Below are 18,171 nucleotides of genomic sequence, written 5' to 3' on the forward strand. Positions count from 1 at the left end.
GACTTCAAAAGTTGCTATACTGAGATGCAAGATTAATCATGGGAATGTTTTGGAACTCCAAGTTTGAGTTTAATTGATCGATATAAGATAATATGTGAAAGTAATCATCTAGACCATAGTTCAAAATCTTGTTTTCTGCCACTTCTTAATGAGGCAAAAAAAAAGTTTTCTCAGCAAATATCGGAGATAAATCGATAACTTTTTGGGAAAATATTGGAAATTTTAAAAATGTCTTAAATTTAATTTAAAATGCATTTTTTTGCGAAATTCATGAAGGAAATGCATCTAATGAGTCAATAAATGAGTAAACAAACCAAACAAGCTGATCTAGATATTATGTAAATGTAATATGTAGCAAACTGTCATCCTCATAAGGAATGTCGATGGCTGGCAGCCATAGTTAGAGATTCTGAACTCTGAAGCAAACTAAAAATAGCAAATTGTCATTGTAAAATGATAAACAAATACCAAATGTCAAGTACAATATAAAACTAGTCTACATCTTCCTCTTCCCCTTCCTAGTAGCTTTAGCAAAAACTATGGGAGTTGGAGGGGGTCTAGCCCTAGTAGTCCACTGTGGCTGCGGTTGTAGTTGTGTCTTGATATCCATCCTAGATGTAGCTTGTTTTGGCACTAGCAATGACTCCTCATCATCTATATCCTCATGCTTAGTGTCCTAAATGTCCTCTCTCTCATTGCCCTCCACCCAAATGTCATCCAATCTCGATGCAAAACCACCCTCTTTCGAATCAGTATTTTCTTGAAAAATCTCTTCAAATCCACTTGCAATCAATCTACAAGGCTTCCAATGACTATTTCTCTCCACCAAACCCTTCTTCTCTCCTCCAAAGGCTGCAAATTTTAAAATGGGCCATTGAATGGTATTGTGTTGGGCTGCACATGAGATTTTCAACTTCTCGGGAGAAGTATGCCACTTCTAGGTGATATATCACCAACTTCTCGGCAAAAGTTTCAAACTTTTTGTTTGAGATTTTGGTACGAAAACCTTGTATTTTCTCGCCACTCCAAACTTCTCGCTAGAAACTAATATGTCGGCCACTTATCGGCGTGATTTTGAATTATGGTCCAGACCACTGTCCTTGTTATTTCTTGAGCATTCATTGTCAAACATGCTCTGAAGTTTCTTGACCATCATTGATTACTCAGAACACAAATGTTCTTGTTGTGTTCCTGGAGGAGACTGGATTTGATTTGTTGCTGAAGTCTTTTCTGTTGTGCCCAAATTTACTGTATGATTTGCTGGAGAATTTTCCTGAACTATTCCTAGCTTCTAACGGAGTTCAGAATTGCTAATCTCATCTCTTTCTGCATCTTGGTCCAAGGAAACATGTGTAAATACTAGTGTATTTCCTGTAACAATAAATGATATTCCAGTATTGCAGTTGTGAAAATCTAAGTATTATGTAATCTCTGAAATGATTACTTGCGCATTGATCTGTAGAAAATCAATTAAACCGCTATTCAGAGTTTCAATTAATTTGTGTTGCAAGCATTAGTTTGAGCCTGAGTATCAGAATTGTTATTTCTTCTCTTCCACCACTGTTGGCAATATATCTAGGAGGAAAAGAAAAAAAACTTAACACATTTGTAATTATCATGAATGGATATTTACCCAATATTTCTCACCAACAGTTTTCAGAAAACACAATATATCTTTTGCAAGTAAAACCACACATATAATCAGCAAATGAACTAGTAGATGCTCATTAAAATATTCAGTTTAACACAACTTCAGATTTGCTATTGTATTATATACCAGCAATACAACAACATGCATAAAATCCAATCTTAAAAATAGTTACACAGTCAAATTGGAAAATGCAGAAAGAACATGTAGGCAAAATGGTGAATTCTGTCTTGAAGCCACTCCTAGCTGAACCGGGTTGGCGTCTGATCAACTGAGAAGAGCCTGAAGGTTTCCGTCCTTAGGTGCTGGAATACTGAAAGCCAAAGCTTCCTCTTTTCTAAGAGAATTCGGAAACAAACTCCAAAACCCAACCACAACTGAAATGAACGAGACTTCCTTTTTTAATGCTCAAACAATGACTCTTAGGCTTCCCTTCCCCGTCTCCTTGTCTTCTTCCCATTTTGTCTCTTATTGACCCTCTTAAATAATATTAAATTGACTTTAATAATGTTGAATTAAGCTCCATTTAATTCACTTCAAAATATGTTATGCATTTGGCTTAATTTTTTTTATGTCCCAAATTGGTGACATTACAACATTGGAAGAACCTAGGAAATGGAGTGCAGAAAATTAATATCAGAACAAGGGTAGCTCCTCACAATTCTCCACATTCTAGTTGAATTAAATATAACTATAAAACAAAACTAGGGTTTCTTATTTTCTCCATCAACATGAAAGAATAAAACTGAAACAGATTTACATTAAAATGAAAATATTTAATTAAAAATTTCAAAAAAAATAAAAATAAAATGTAAGTCACCTCTTCAAATTTCCCAAAAAAAATGGAGAAATGTGCTTTATAATTTGAAGAGGCCTTCTCCAAATCCTTCTTTAACTCCTCTAAATGGGCGTAACTTGCACAAACAATCAACAATCACCATCTCCTCTTTAATCAATCTGCTGGTCTACTCTTCAATGTCTCAATATTTTTTCTCAAATACCTCTTTTTTCTCACCTGTGTTTGCAAAACAAAAATGACCTTTTAGGGTTGGGAGGCAAATATATTAACCTTTTGTTTTGACTAAAACAACCTAAGTTTAATTCAGATCCTGAAACGTGTCTGTACTATGGTAACTTGTCTCTAATACAATTGATTCTACCTTTTGAGTCTTGTAGTTCTGTTTAGGTCATTTGTGGATATCTAAAGTTTAAACAGCTCGTTTTTTCCTTTCTTCTTTTTTGTATATCTACTTGTTCAGTTTAATACATATTTTGTTGGGAAAAAAATATGAAGTTCGTTAAATTTACAAATTGTTTTTGATTTGGAAACTGTGGTTATTTTCTTTGATGGCTTTTGACAATATAAAATTTATGATGTTGTGTATTCTTTTTAGAGTACTTGCTTTTCTTTGTTGAATTTGAAGATCGCTTTGTAGTAAAATATTACGAATAAGATGTGCAGTGTTAAATAATGAGCTTTTTTTATAGGCTTAACTATTCATAAAAAGTGTGGGCACTTAGAGATATAATTTATACCAATTTTCTCTTGATGTTCTTATGTTAAGGCATTTTGTGAGAGCATTATATATACACAGCATTTGTTATTTTAATTTTGTCAAATGTACTATCTCACCATTGTTATGCTATATAGCGGGTGTGCTGCAGCTGTGGTCAACAAGTTACAAATGACTCGATAGCTCCTAACCATGGTAAGATGAAGAATCTTGACGTGTTTCTTAAACCATGGATTGTAGGGTGAAAATTAAAATTTTTAAGTATACTTTTATCTATAGAAGATATAATTGTCACAATGCTAAGTTTTTATCACCACATTTATCTCTCATAATATGCCTTTTCTATATTTTATCTTTTGAGCTTTTAAACATTGAAGTTCATGAAAGGCTGCATACAATAGTATTTGCAATTGGGATTAAAATTCCCAATTTGGGAAAAACATTATGATATATAAAATTGTACTGTTGTGGTTGCATTCATTATTCCACACAACATTGCCCATGGCAGATCTGAAGAAATGCTGATTTCTCAAAGTATGCATGTAAAATGTCAGCTGTGGTTGCAAATGAATGGGAAATTTTAGTTTTTAACATCAATTTGGAAATGGAGGCATATCATACCGTTCTTATAGATCACATTGCATCTAAGGAATGAAGAATTCTGATTTTTTTAGCACAACATAATACACATTCACCTATAACAAAAATTACACTAATTGTGTTTGAAATCACACTTGTAATGATGTGAATCAGGAGAAAAATCTCTGATCTGCACATTTGAATACATTTTTATTTTGAAAGCAAAGGATATGATACTTGTGGCTCAGAAGACAAAGATCAACTTGCATATGGACTGAAATATATTCAGCATCATGTTTGACATGGAGGTTGGACTGAACCATACTTGTCAGCACAAAAGTAAAAGAACCCTTTTTTGTATGAAATTTCACCATATAAACCCCAGCCGAAGGTCATTATGGAGAGAAAATGCCAAAACAAAGTCTGCAGATGTGAAAATAACTGAATTTTCAAAAATAACGACCAATTTTGCTGCAAAAACGACTTATAAAGTCAGAGAAAAACATGTTTTTCAACAAAAACGACCCATAACATATATATCAAATATCTCTTATTCATGGAAAACAATGTATTAAACCCAAACACAGGTATAAATGGAGAAAAATACAAGAAAATGTCCATGATTTTGCTAAAAACGATTATGATTGAAGCCAAAAACAGCTACGATTTGAATTAAAAAAACCCAAAGAAAGCTGCGTGCCTGTTTCTAGGGCGTGGAGAGTCTACAAAAAGATAGTCTGAGCCAAAAACGTGAATCCTGATGTGAAGAGCCAAGAAAAACGAATGTCAATAAATCTCCATTCGTCTGCAAATAGTTAACGAAATATAAGGAACTGGTATCTTGCAAACTGAGAGTCTCATCATTGCAAAGCTCAACGTTTTTACCAAACGAAATGTCTTTCACTGCGAACTGAGAGTTCATCATTTGAGCTTTCATTGAACATGACAATCAAGTTATTCGGTGATTTTGGTTTAAATATCATTTGTTTGATCTGTTGTAACGTATGCAACGTCAATTAAAATCTCCGAATTTTATAGGGTTTGGGCTTTCTGATTTGCCTTTGATAGAATAAATCATGTAAAATTATGTGTGATTTCCCTTTAAAACCCCAACTTTTGGTACTTTAAGACAATATTGCACATATTCTTGACTGTACATTCACATGTAATGGTGTCAAAAAGGCACGCTGTTTGAAATATTTTTGGTGTTTTACAAGACATTACAAACGTATTTGCATATGTAATAACGAATGCAAAGAAACCTAAGAAGTTTGACTTCAAACATCCATCAGGGGGGTGAAGGGTTTGTCATGGATTGCATTATATTCAATGAAATATGAAATGTAATTAATTTAAAATTATTCAACATAAAGAAGCACCTTGGGAATTTTTAATAACGTATTGGCAATATACTACTAATAACTTAAAAACAAATGAAAGAAAATAAACTAAAACAAAAAATAAAAATAAAATTTTAACGAGTAAAGACTACAAAACAAACATACTCAATGAAATAAAGGGCTTATTTACAAACATACTTAGAGCATATAACTATGTCGTTACTAATCAAAATTACATTTAAATTTTGTGGGGTGGTTGTTAATTTCACTAAAATGGAAATAACAACAAATTTGTTGCTCTTGGACCTTAGTTGTTTTGGAATTCCTTGTTTCTATCTCCATGGCAATCCTCTTGATTTCACCATTTAATTTGGATTCCATGACCTTGAAACAATAACCTAAAAGGCTGCAAATGAAGTCCAAAACCAAGTATGCAAGTCCTAAATTTGAAAATCAACCTGAGAACCAAGTCAAAAGACAAGCCAAATTAAGAGCACATAATTGCCACAAACTAGGAAACATAAGAATCATGAAATTCAAAATTTTCTGAAGACCAAGTCTGAAGACATGGTCTACAAATAGGATGCAATCAGACTGTTAGGACATCAAAATCATGATTAAATTGACTCGTATGATCTCCCAAACGCATAGATCAGACTCCCTCACTAATGCACAAACTCTGGTTTTTCTGAGGACAGCCCTGCAACATGTCCAAAGCATAGAAATTAATTCAACACCTTGCCAGATATCCCTCCAACATGTATTGTGAGGTTTGATGATGGAGAATGTGTGCTAGGATCAAACTGGTCTTTGTGACAAATTCTAAGGGTATGCCTGAAGACACCCCCCGTTCTCAGAACTAGAGGCTTGAACTTCACCAATTCAGATGATTAATTGACAACAACATGTTCCAAGGAATGTATTTAAGGTTTAAGAGTGAAAAACCAAACCCTTCATGGTAAGATATAAACCTGTTCTCAGAAGACAAGACTAAATTAGGCCCTGCCCTGATGATTGTTTCCTCAAAATACAACGATTCCTTCATCAAATTGTCCCCTAAGAGTTTTGCATTACATCCCAATAGGGATTAACCACTTAAGATTCTTTCTGATTTTTTTGTTTAGTAATCGAACTATTCTTGGGGTTTTCAGATATAAGTTTGAAAATGATTACTTACACCCTCCTGCTAGCTTGGACTTGGTCTCAGATTTCAGTGATAATCAGATTTGGCTCTCCAAGTGCTTCCATTGCTTGAATTCGTGGTTTCTAATTTTTTCTTTCCAATATTGTATTTCCTTGGGGTTTCCAGATTGTAAGCATACAGACCTTTCATTTAGTTGTCCGAACGTACATTTGCTACACTCGAAATCTTTCCTTGGCAACAAGGATTCTCTATTGGGACTTCTGATCTCCACCTCCAGTGCTGGCTGATTTTTGTTATGGCTGTAGCATCACTTTCTCAGACTTAAGCTCTTAGCAGCCTCTTATCATTTGCTTTCCTCTTCCTTCTTGAATCACCAAGTTCTACTTCTCCAATACCTCGTCAACTGCTTACTGTATGGCTATTTGCCGTTGTGGGTGATATTTAAAGATGTTTTTGGTTTGCATCTACCCCACACAGCCACTGTGGGATTAAATTTGCATTTTAAGAATTGATTTTGTGACTCTTGCAAAGTTGAATGCAGCCTTGGGTTTTATACAAAATTGACAATTTTAATTAATTTATTATTCGATTTCCACCTCCAATCTTTCAATTTTATGATTTGCATCAGATTCGTTCTCATTATTCATTCAATTCTAGACGTAGAGTTTTAATTTGGAGGAGAGTTGTGTGCATTTGCATGGATTTTTGTCTTCAGATGTTCAACTTCATGGGGCTGGTGGAAAAGTGTCTTCCATAAGGACAAGAAAATTTCTTCAAATTTTCTTTGTTGAATTGTTTTAATTATCCATGATGTCGGTAAGGTGAGTGTTGCCACTTATCCCATCACTTTTTCATTACTTCTCATTCTTTCCTTGAAGGGAAAATAGATTTGCACATGGACATTTAAAATTGCTCATAATTTCCTTTATTCTCTTTATTTTCTTTCAAAAGGGAAATTCAAATTCCCCAAGGACATTAGTTTTACTCTTCTTGTCCACAAAGGGGGAAATTATCCCTCATAAGGACAATGCCAATCCAAGATTCCATGTTTTCATTCACTCACAAAAGGGCTTAAAGAGAAAAACAACCCCCTTAAAGATCGAGGGATATTCTAAATGCATAGGGACAAGTGGAGATTCATTAATCACAAGGATTGTCTTCATTTCATGCATAAAAATATGCTTAGTGTTGTGCTTCGTGAAATATAACCCTCACAAGGACAAAGAGAAAATCCCAGTCCACGAGGACTTTTCACCCCACTTTCACGTCATTTTTTTCCCCGAAGTGTAGAGAATCCAAGGGAAAATCACTGACCTCTTTACAAACTTTTATAATTTCTTAAATGAAAATACGTCTTTCACAGGGATTATATAAATTTTTAGAGTGGAAACCTACCCTTTATATGGACTTTGACCTTTTTTGAAGGGGAAATTCTATTTTCACAGTTACAAAGTCCAATTTTATAATGAAAGATTGATTTTCATAAGGTTTTTGTATATTTCAAGTATGAAAAAAGCATTTTTTAACAGATTTTTTAGCCCTTATGTATAAAAGATATCATTATAGCATATTTCAGACGATTTGACTAGCCAAAAATGTTCATACAGTTAGGAATTTATCTCAAACTATTGCAACTTAACCCAACGGATCTTAACCTTGACAGCCCTATCTGTACTTGTAACCTGACAACTTGATCACTTAACCCCCCTTAACCCTTTTAAGCTCCAAGTTTTCCTTGCATCTAATGAATCCATTGATTTTAGAAATATAGAGCCTCTATCACAAGAGATGAGGAAGTTGATGAGGATTTGGCTACTTCTATCTGTCCATCCATCTGACATAACGGTGCACCCACTACTAGTCCACTCTAACTGATGATTTTCAACAAGATGTTGAACATATTTTACTACATCATTCAAAATACCAACCCTCATTGTATCGTAAGAGAGGGTTTTAAACGCTGGCCTTGTAGCTACAATGCTATCCATCATAGCTTGCCAATATGGAAAATAGCAAGGATGCAAGGCCAAGGTAGAGAAATAAATTTGAAATTGACATCATTGCCTATTCATGTATAGCTTTCCTCCACTTTGTACTCTCCATAGAGGTCTACGATTCTGGTAGAGTACGAGGTCTGAAGAAATCATTTACTTTCCCTCCACTCATGTTTGGGCCACCTGCTATAGCAGGTTTTCTCACACTAGCCTTAGATTCCTTGAAACCCTCCTCTCTACCATCTTCCTCATCCAATTGATTCCTCCCAACACTTGTAGAGCTGCAACTTGTTTCACTCCCAGTTCTTGTCTTTTTTACCTTATTCTCAGTAATTCCATCAAGAGATTTTTTGGCCTGGTGTGCGACTTCTGCAGTTTATGTAGCACATATTGTGGAGTTATTTCCTGCCGTTTTAGTTGAATGCCATTTGAATCAGAAAATTCCACTATTGAGTACATTCAAACACCAATTGCATTACCCTTTTGTTGTACTGGTAATTAGTGTGAAATGTGTCCACACAAAGTCGTCCACACACAACACTGTGATCAAGGATTTGAACAAGGATCTTAATTCAGTGTTTTAATCCAATTTGATAGTTTTTAAAGTATTCCACTAAGTTTTTGCAATAAAAATATTTTTGTTTTAATAAAAACATGGACAATTTTTCAAAGTTTTTTTTAAAGCAAGTTCTGCCTAGGGGGCAGTACCCGTTATATTGATCACCAAAAAACAAATACATATGTTGCGGAGAAAATCCTCCAATACTAAAACTGAAACTACATTTTCAATGATAAAGGGATCCAATACCCTTGCCAATTGAGGCCAACCTAGCTACAACATCCTCCGAAAAAAGGTTGTTATTAATTTGACAGAATAACAAAAACTTTTCCAAATTATTAACTTGAGCAACACAGTTCTTGAAGATCATCCAGGCTTTTGTCATAATCTTTTTCTTTTCCCTATCTTCCGGAGCAAAGAATGCCATTAGCAGCCCACCCGAGAGGTTAGCATCCATCAGGTCTAAGGCCACAGTCACTTGGTCGAAGAGTTCATCCGCGAGCATTCTTCTGACCATGTCGTTGACAAGCACTGGGTGGCCTATAACTTGAATGAACGGACAATTTTGTTTTATTCGATATTTTTTGTATAAATTTTTTTTATACAATTTTTTTTTATCTTATCTGCAGAATATGCAGAATACATATTACATACACAAAAAATCTTTAGAATAAATATATACATAACTTATTTATATTTATAGATTATGAATTGATACATTTTTTACAGAATAAATATATACAAGCCTTTCCTGTATATTTTTGTTCTGTATAATATACAGAATATATATATAGACACACACATGACAACTCATGTTCGTATGTAAAATTTGTAGTGCTCAATACATGGAGGAAACTCAAGTTATTGTAGCCAAAGTTGAATTGTAAATACATATGTACGCAGAAATTTGTTGAAGCTTGGTTTATCAACTTGCAAGGGTGATGAGTCTGCTGACCATTAAAGTGAGGCCCTTTAGAAATATACAAGGATAGTTTACAGAATGAAAATATACAAAACATTGCAGATATACAGTAATGTAAAAATTGTAAAATATTCTGCAAATTCTGATGTAAAATATTCTGTAAAATTCTGCAGCTATTTTCCTGATATAATACCTTCTATGTGATGGAGATTGTCTTGCTCATCAGATTGAATATGGGTTCTTCCTTCAAGGATAATAGTTCTGCAAATAGTATGTATATCCTGCTGAAATTCGATGAGGTAATGTATGCTAAAGAGGCAGACTTGAATTGTGTTGTGTGCTCTTTATCCACAAACATAGCCTCTAGAAATATCGCGCCCAAGGGGCATGTCTCTAGAAGGGACATGTCCCTCCAGGTCGGCCAGAACTGTCCTCTCAAAATCAGCGCCCATTAGGAATTAAATTAAGTAGTATTTAAACTAACTAATCTTGTTCATAGTTAACCAAACAAGACTACCCTAAGGGAGACGCCGATTATGCTAGAGATCTGAATAGTATATATATAGGCCTTTCAAAGGCATCATATATATTATCAGATCTGTACAATTTGCTTCATCAAACCAGTGTGATTACAAAGTTACAGAATTAACACTCCCTCTTAACTTGATAATCATATTGAGAGATAACATATCTAACATCATCAAATAATATGAATAAAGCATAGAATGATACTCTATATCTATCTGAATCGTCAAGTGTGAGGTATCATTGAACATATGATACTTATGTCATATTACTATACCTGTGATATGACTTATCACTTACACTAGTGATAATTAAATTCTTCATTTATCCAAGTTGTGATTCATACGTACTGGCTTTCCTATATCACATCATGATCCCGAGCTAAGAGCTACCAGAACACAGGATAAAATCAGGAGAATAATGAAATTCTTCCTTTATCCAAATTGTGACTCATAGGCATAGAAATGTATACATCACAATGTGATCTTGAACTCATCTAGATCTAATAGTAGATTTCTACTGTTCAACACATTATCTAAGAGATCGTCATCTCTCATAATGTCTTTTATACAAGTGTTCATTATCTCAGAGATTGTCAGCTCTTAAATAATGAATTCAAATGGTGGAGCCCATAACAGTCAATAGCCTAACAATAAAATTATTTTATTAATAATTTAAAGAATACAAATGGATTACAATTCAACCATACCATGTCTTCTCCTGAAGTGGTCTATCTTCACTCTAGATAGAGGTTTGGTGAGTATGTCTGCTGTTTGATTTGCAATGCAAATATATTCTATTTTTATAGTATTCCTGTCTACCATATCTCTTACATAATGGTAAGGAATTTTGATATGCTTGGACTTGTCATGAAAAACTGGACTTACTGAAAGCTTGATGGAACTTTGATTATCACAATGCATAATCGTAGGTTTCATGGCTTGCCCAAATAATCCCACAAGTAACTTCTTTAGCCAAACTGCTTCTTGAGAGGCCATCGCTGCTGCAATGTATTCAGCTTCTGTGGAGCTTTGAGCTATTGAAGATTGCTTTCTGCATATCCAAGATAACATTGCTGATCCTAAATTGAAACAGCATCCTGAAGTAATTTTTCTATCTTTAACACTTCCACCCCAATCTGAGTTAGTGAATCCATGTAAATCTAAGCCAACTTTCTCATATTTGAGTCCAAGATTAAGAGTGCCTTGTAAGTATCTCATAATGTGTTTGACTGCAACTAGGTGAATCACCTTTGACTCACACATAAACTAACTTAAGGGATTAATAGCATGGCAAATATCATGTCTTGTATTTACCAAGTACATAAGGGACCCAATCATCTGTCTGTAGAGAGTAGCATCTATGGAATGTGATTTTGCTATTGCTTCTTTAAGTTTATGTAGATTAGTCTCCATAGGAGAAGACATAGACTTGCAATTCCACATTCCAAATCTCTTCAAAATATCTTATGTATACTTTCCTTGATTAAGTGTAATGCTGTCAGAATTCTGTTGTGCTTCTAGTCCTAGAAAGTAATGAAGGAGTCCCAAGTCTTTCCTCTTGAATTCTCTAATTAGATCTTTCTTGCATTGATCTATGAGATGATCATCACCTGTTATACGTAAATCATCAACATACAATATCAGAATTACCATATCATCTTTATCTCTTTTATAATATAAATTTGGATCGGCTTCATTTTTGAAGAATCCTAAGTTGGTGAGATACTTATCAATTCTTTCATACCAAACCCAGGAGCCTGCTTAAGCCTGTAGAGAGCTTTCTTGAGCTTGTAAACAAAAACGTTAGGATCATGAGTATCAAATCCTTTAGGTTGCTCCAAATATACTTCTTCTGTAATCTTTCCATTTAGGAATGCTGTTTTTACATCCATCTGATGTACTTTCCATCCCTTCGATGCTGCAATGGCCAGGAATGCTCTTACAGAGGTATATTTGGCAACAGGAGCAAAAGTTTTTTCATAATCAATCCCTTCTTTCTGAGAGAATCCTCTGGCTACAAATCTAGCTTTATACTTCTCAATGCTACTGTCAACAAGATGCTTTATTTTAAATATCCATTTGGAAGAAACAACAAACTTTCCTTTAGGTCTTGGAACAATTTTCCAAACATCATTCTTTATGATAGATTGGTATTCTTCTGTCATAGCTTCTTGCCAACATGTATGTTTGATAGCATCTGAAGGATTGGTTGGTTCTGTTTTGGACAAATCATTCATGTTTGCTGTATAACTAGAAAATCTTTTCGGTCTTTTGCTTTCTTTGACTGTTCCAGAAGGTGTATCAAAGTCTTGTGCTTCCTCGACTGTTTTAATAGCCCAAAGTGGTTGTTTCTTGGAATTTTGTGTTTCTCCAAGATTTAAATTTTGAATTTCATCTTCAATTTCTTCTATGTTCTCCCTCTAAGACTCAAATTCAGTATTTCTTTCAAAACTAGGTGAAGGAGAAGGTTCTTCAGAGCTTAGGGCTGTTTTGAATGCTAGATCGTCTTCAAAATTTACATCCCTACTAAGTTCAATACTTTTCTGTCCAGGTATGAAAATCCTATATGCTGTAGATGTTTCACTATACCCTACAAAAATACCTTTTCTCCCCGAGGGTTCTAACTTAGTTCTCTTTTCTTTTGGAACATGGATATATACAGGGCACCCAAAGATCCTAAGATGACTTATATTGGGTTTAACCTTAGTAAAGACTTCTTTAGGAGTTTTATCTCCAAGGTAGGAGTGAGGGCTTCTGTTTGAATATAGATAGTAGTACAAGAGACTTCTGCCCAAAGATAAAAATTCTAAATTCTGATCAAATATCAAAGCTCTAGTAGCTTCTATAATTGTTCTATTCTTTCTTTCTGCTACCCCGTTTTGTTCTGGATTATAAGGAATGATGTACTCCCTCTTAATTCCTGTTTCTTTACAAAACCTTTTAAACAAATCTGAGGTGTATTCCCCTCTATTATCAATTCTAAGAGTTTTAATTTTATGTCCTTATAAGTTTTTAGTTAATGTTTTGAATTCTTTAAATCTCGTTAGAATTTCTTTTGATTCTTCGCATTTTAAGAAGTAAATCCATGTTTTCCTAAAGAAGTCATCTATGAACAAAATATAGTACCAAAATCTTCCAAGAGAAGGAACAAACATAGGTCCACATAAATCTGAATGAATTAATTGGAAACCATTATTTGTTTTTCTAGTGCTATCATGAAATGGACTTTTGGTGTTCTTACCCAGAGCGCACCCTTTGCATATGCTTGAGTGGTCTTTATTTAGTTTAGGTAAATCAGTAACCATCTTTTCCATAGTTGATAAGGTTTTGAAATTTAGATGTCCTAATCTTCTGTGCCATATTTCATTTATGTTTGCTGCTTCATGAATTAAGGCCTAAATAGGTCGACTAGATTATGAATTTAATTCATACAAATATCCTTTTCTTTGATCAATCAACTTTGCTTACTTAATTGAGGAGTTCTTTGCCCAAGTTATTACTTTACCATCCATGAATGCAACATTATGCCGATCGTCTTCAAGTGCTGTAACCAAGATTAGATTTCTTTTTATTCTTCGGACGTAGAGTACTCCTTTGAGAAGAAGATAATTTCCTGATTTTAGTTTCAAGGTGCAGTTTCCAATTCCTTCGATGGAATGTGCTGAATTATCACAATGGCGACTTCATTATTAACCTTTTCTGATATAGAGTCTAGTGCTTCTTTGTATCTTGTTATATGTTTAGAAGATCCACTATCAATTATCCATGCTTTACTTGAGATTTCATTTGATAGTGACGAATACAATACATGATTCTCGGGATCATAGTTATCTTCTTCCCTAGTAACATTTGTACAGTTCACTTGTTGTTTAGAATTCTCAGGACAATTAGATTTGTAGTGTCGAATTTTTTACATCTGAAACACTTTATTTTGAATAGATCTTTGTTGGGTTTGCCATTCTTTTGATTTCCCCTTTTCTTCTTGAAATGCTTCTTCTTGCTATTATAGGAGTTTGTACTAAGAACATGAAGTTCTTCATCTTCTGTTTTCAGTTTCCCTCCTTTCTTTAATTTTGTGGATTTTTCTTGAAGACAAATCTCCCTTAAGTCTGTTTAAGTTAGGAAGTTTATCTTTGGCACTTATTCCTTGTGCAAAAGTTTCCCATGAATCTGGTAATCCATCTATAGCTATCAGTGTTAGTTCCATGTCACTAATGATGGTTCCTATACTTGAAAGTTCATCTCTTATGCTGACAACCCTTAGAAAGTAAGAATTCATTGATTCTCCTTTCTTTATTTCTATGGGATTTAGTTGCCTTTTCAGTGTGAGAACTCTAGTTGCATTGTTGATTTCATATGCGTTTTGTAATGCATTCATCATCTCAAATGATGTTTGATGTTTTGTTATCATAGGTACAATATCATTCTTTGTTCCATCTAATATGATCTAAATGGCTCTTCTATTTCCTTTACTCCAGATAGATTTATGAGGTTCAACTGGAGGTTGTTTGGATGCTGAATCAACAAATTGTTTTACATCATTTTCTTCAAGAATCATCATGATTTTGAATTTTCAGGCATCAAAGTGTTCTTTCCCATCAAACCTGTCCTCGATTCTGATTGTGTATGCCATTGAAGATAGGAGATAGATGCTAGATATATATAAAATCTGATTACTTAAATTTGCAGAGCCTAGGTTCGACTACCAGAGCTCTGATACCATGTAAAATATTCTGCAACTATTTTCCTCATATAATACCTTCTATGTGATGGAGATTGTCTTGTTAATATCATATTTAATATGGGCTCTTCCTTCAAGGATAATAGTTCGTCAAATACTATGTATATCCGGCTGAAATTCGATGAGGTAATGTATGCTATAGAGGCAGACTTGAATTGTGTTGTGTGCTCTTTATCCACTAACATAGCCTCTATAAGTATGGGACCCAAGGGGCATGTCCCTAGAAGGACATGTCCCTCTCTAGGTCGGGCAGAACTGTCCTCTCAAAATCGGCGCCCATTAGGAATTAAATTAAATTGTATTTAAACTAACTAATCTTGTTCATAGTTAACCAAACAAGACTATGGTAAGGGAGATGCCGATTATGCTAGAGATCTGAACAGTATATTTATAGGCCTTTCAAAGGCATCATATATATTATCAGATCTGTACGATCTGCTTCATCAGACCAGTGTGATTACAAAGTTACAGAATTAACAAAAATAAGATTGCAAATTGGAAGGTTCTATTTAAAACTAAGATTGCACATTTAGTTATACAAATTCCAAAATAAGAATCATACGTGTTCCTACTTATGAAATTCAAGAAAGATTCAACCTTCTGAAATATTGATACAAACATTGTAATATTTTTAAAATAATCACTGTAAAAGAATCACAAATTAAGATGCATATTATTAGACGGAGACCGAATTGGTAAACCTCCACTTTCCTCAAACGAAATCCACTAATGGTTTGGTCTCCCTTTGCATGCTGTTTTGGCTCCCTCTGATCCATGGCAGACATTTCCAGCTTTTGATCCATGATGGTCCCAACCGCTTCAGCTGCAAAATCAATCCACGTTGGCAATCCACCTTCCATGTGCTACAAAATCAACCCATGTTGGCTTTTATGACAAAAGGTGCTGTTATTTTGGTGTATTTTTTGGTTTTTGGCATGTCTTTTACCCCATTTTTCATTGTTTTATCCCTTTTTTTTTGTCCAATTAATCCTGATTTTTACAGTGACACCAGCAATGGGATACCTCAGGATGAGTTTCTGGGATGTAGGGTGAATGGGCCTCAATTTTGGGACAACCAAGGGATGATGAGGGAACTTGAAATTCTTGTTGTGAAATTATGTTTCAGCATAACATATTAAATTAAAATACTTGAACATAGAAAAATTGCAACACGAACTAGAACCATTGAATATTCAACTTAGTAACATAGTACATACCAAATAGTAACATTTGAAAACCAAAATTCAAATAGAAACTCTAGTACCCATCCTAGTGGCAGCGGGTACCTGGGTGCTCCAAGTACTTGGTGGTGGGACGTCTCGTGGACTGGTACTTCAAGGTAATTTCCTTAAAGTTTTAGCAAATATTTCACCCCAAAAGGCTCAACAGGAACAATTAATCAACACCAAATTTGTCCTAATTTGAGACAAGAACTCCAATAATTTATTTAATGTAAAATGACTGATTACTGTAGAAGTATTCAGCTGTTATGACCATAGAAGTTGAAAACAGGAAAAAATCTTGATTATAACTGATAAATAACTTCACAAAACACATACTTCCTGATTATCCCTAGATGAAAAAATCGTTATAAATATTAATCGATTATTTTAAAGAGCAAATAAGCTTAATTAATTAATTTTATGACAAATATCATATTTATTATAAATAAATGTTTAATTGTAAATAATTTAAATTATTTGTCTCTATAATAATAATATTTCAAGCATTTAAAATTAAATTATAATTTTTCTTATGAAATATTAATATCATTTTTAGATTAAAATAATAATAATGATATTAATAATTAAATTAATATGTATTATTACAAGTGTGTCTAATTCAAATAACTTTTTAATAATATGTTTTTTCTTATGATAAAGATATAGGATTTATTTAATGTATGCAAGTTATTTTTATCTAAAATAGTAAATAAGCAATATTGAAATATTCATTTTTAAAAATTAATAATTTGTATCATTATTTTGAAATTAATATTTTTATAATTTATTTAATGATAGAAATCAAAATTAATTTAAACTTGTGCAATAAAATAAAAAATTATATTAATATGTAAATTTAATTAGGTTAATATGCACACTAGGTTATATTATTAAATTAAATGTATAAAAAGCTATGCTCCTCAAAGTTTCTGGGACGAGAACGTTTTAGTGGACACAGACATGTTTCTGGTACGGGTCGAAGCTAAAATTTAGGGGACGATTAAAAACATAAGGGATTTTTTTATATATATAGAGAGAACTTCAATATGCATAACTTAACGTTGATGAACCATTCATCTTAGACATTTAGAAAGCTCAATACAATGTACATGTAACATAACAAATTGAAATTATCAAAATGAAAATGCTGAAATTACTTTTATAATTCATTGCAATATATATGGCATCTGTGTAGCAAAAATGCTTGAAGGCTCCAAGTATCATGCATGAAATCAAATGAAAAACAATAGTCCAACCAAGTTACTAATAAGCATAGTAACACAGGGACGCGTCCTTGCTGTTTTTGGGTGCTGCAATTGAGACGGGGACACACCGAAGATGAGGGGACGATGTTTCAGCATCCCCAGCAATGCCACCAACTTGTTGTCGAGAGGGGAATGTCCCCACATCCCTGCTTGGGGACTTGGGGGCGATGATGCGTCCCTCGACCCAACTTGGGACGATTGACCATCCCCCTTTTTGCCACAAAAAAATGCAAAAAAAAAAAAACATTTAAAAGGTTTTGTTATGTTGTATTTTATTGTTTGTTGAGCCTGAGCCTCAGGTTGACATGGATGATTAGAGGCCTCTAGGAAGCCTCTACTACATTTTGGCAGCCCTTGGGCCATTAGTACTTTGACATTTTGTCCTTTTTTTTTGTATTTTGTACTTGAGACTTGGATATTTGAAGTTTGAAAGTTGAAACATTGGACATTGTGATCATACCATGGTTGATGCTACTTGATGTAATTAAGTTTATGATGCTATTGAATGATTGATGAGATAATGATACTCATACTATTGCTAAATTGATAATAGATATCTATGACTTCTGAATTTTCTGAATTATTTAATTTATTTGATAGGAGTTAGAAGTTATTGAATGTTAAAAGCAATGTAAAATTAAACTAGCAATAGCGGTCTTGATGAACTTATACTTCATATTTATGTCTTATATTGGTATACATCTTTTTATAATTA

The 18,171-nt window shown here is 33.7% G+C and overlaps 1 protein-coding gene across 2 annotated transcripts in view; it reads left to right on the plus strand.

Annotated features, from left to right (window-relative positions):
- Window positions 1–18,171, plus strand: part of LOC149548281 (uncharacterized) — a 154,196-nt gene that overhangs the window by 79,592 nt on the left and 56,433 nt on the right. For both annotated transcript variants that reach the window (XM_089792335.1, XM_089792336.1), the window contains exon 3: window positions 3,300–3,357. In XM_089792335.1, coding sequence (XP_089648461.1) covers window positions 3,300–3,357 — 58 coding nt within the window. The remainder of the gene's footprint in view (window positions 1–3,299; window positions 3,358–18,171) is intronic.

This window comes from Cupressus sempervirens, chromosome 7 (genome assembly GCF_028749045.1).
Source record: "Cupressus sempervirens isolate cs-2001-9-10 chromosome 7, ASM2874904v1, whole genome shotgun sequence".
In the NCBI taxonomy this organism is placed as follows: Eukaryota; Viridiplantae; Streptophyta; class Pinopsida; order Cupressales; family Cupressaceae; genus Cupressus; species Cupressus sempervirens.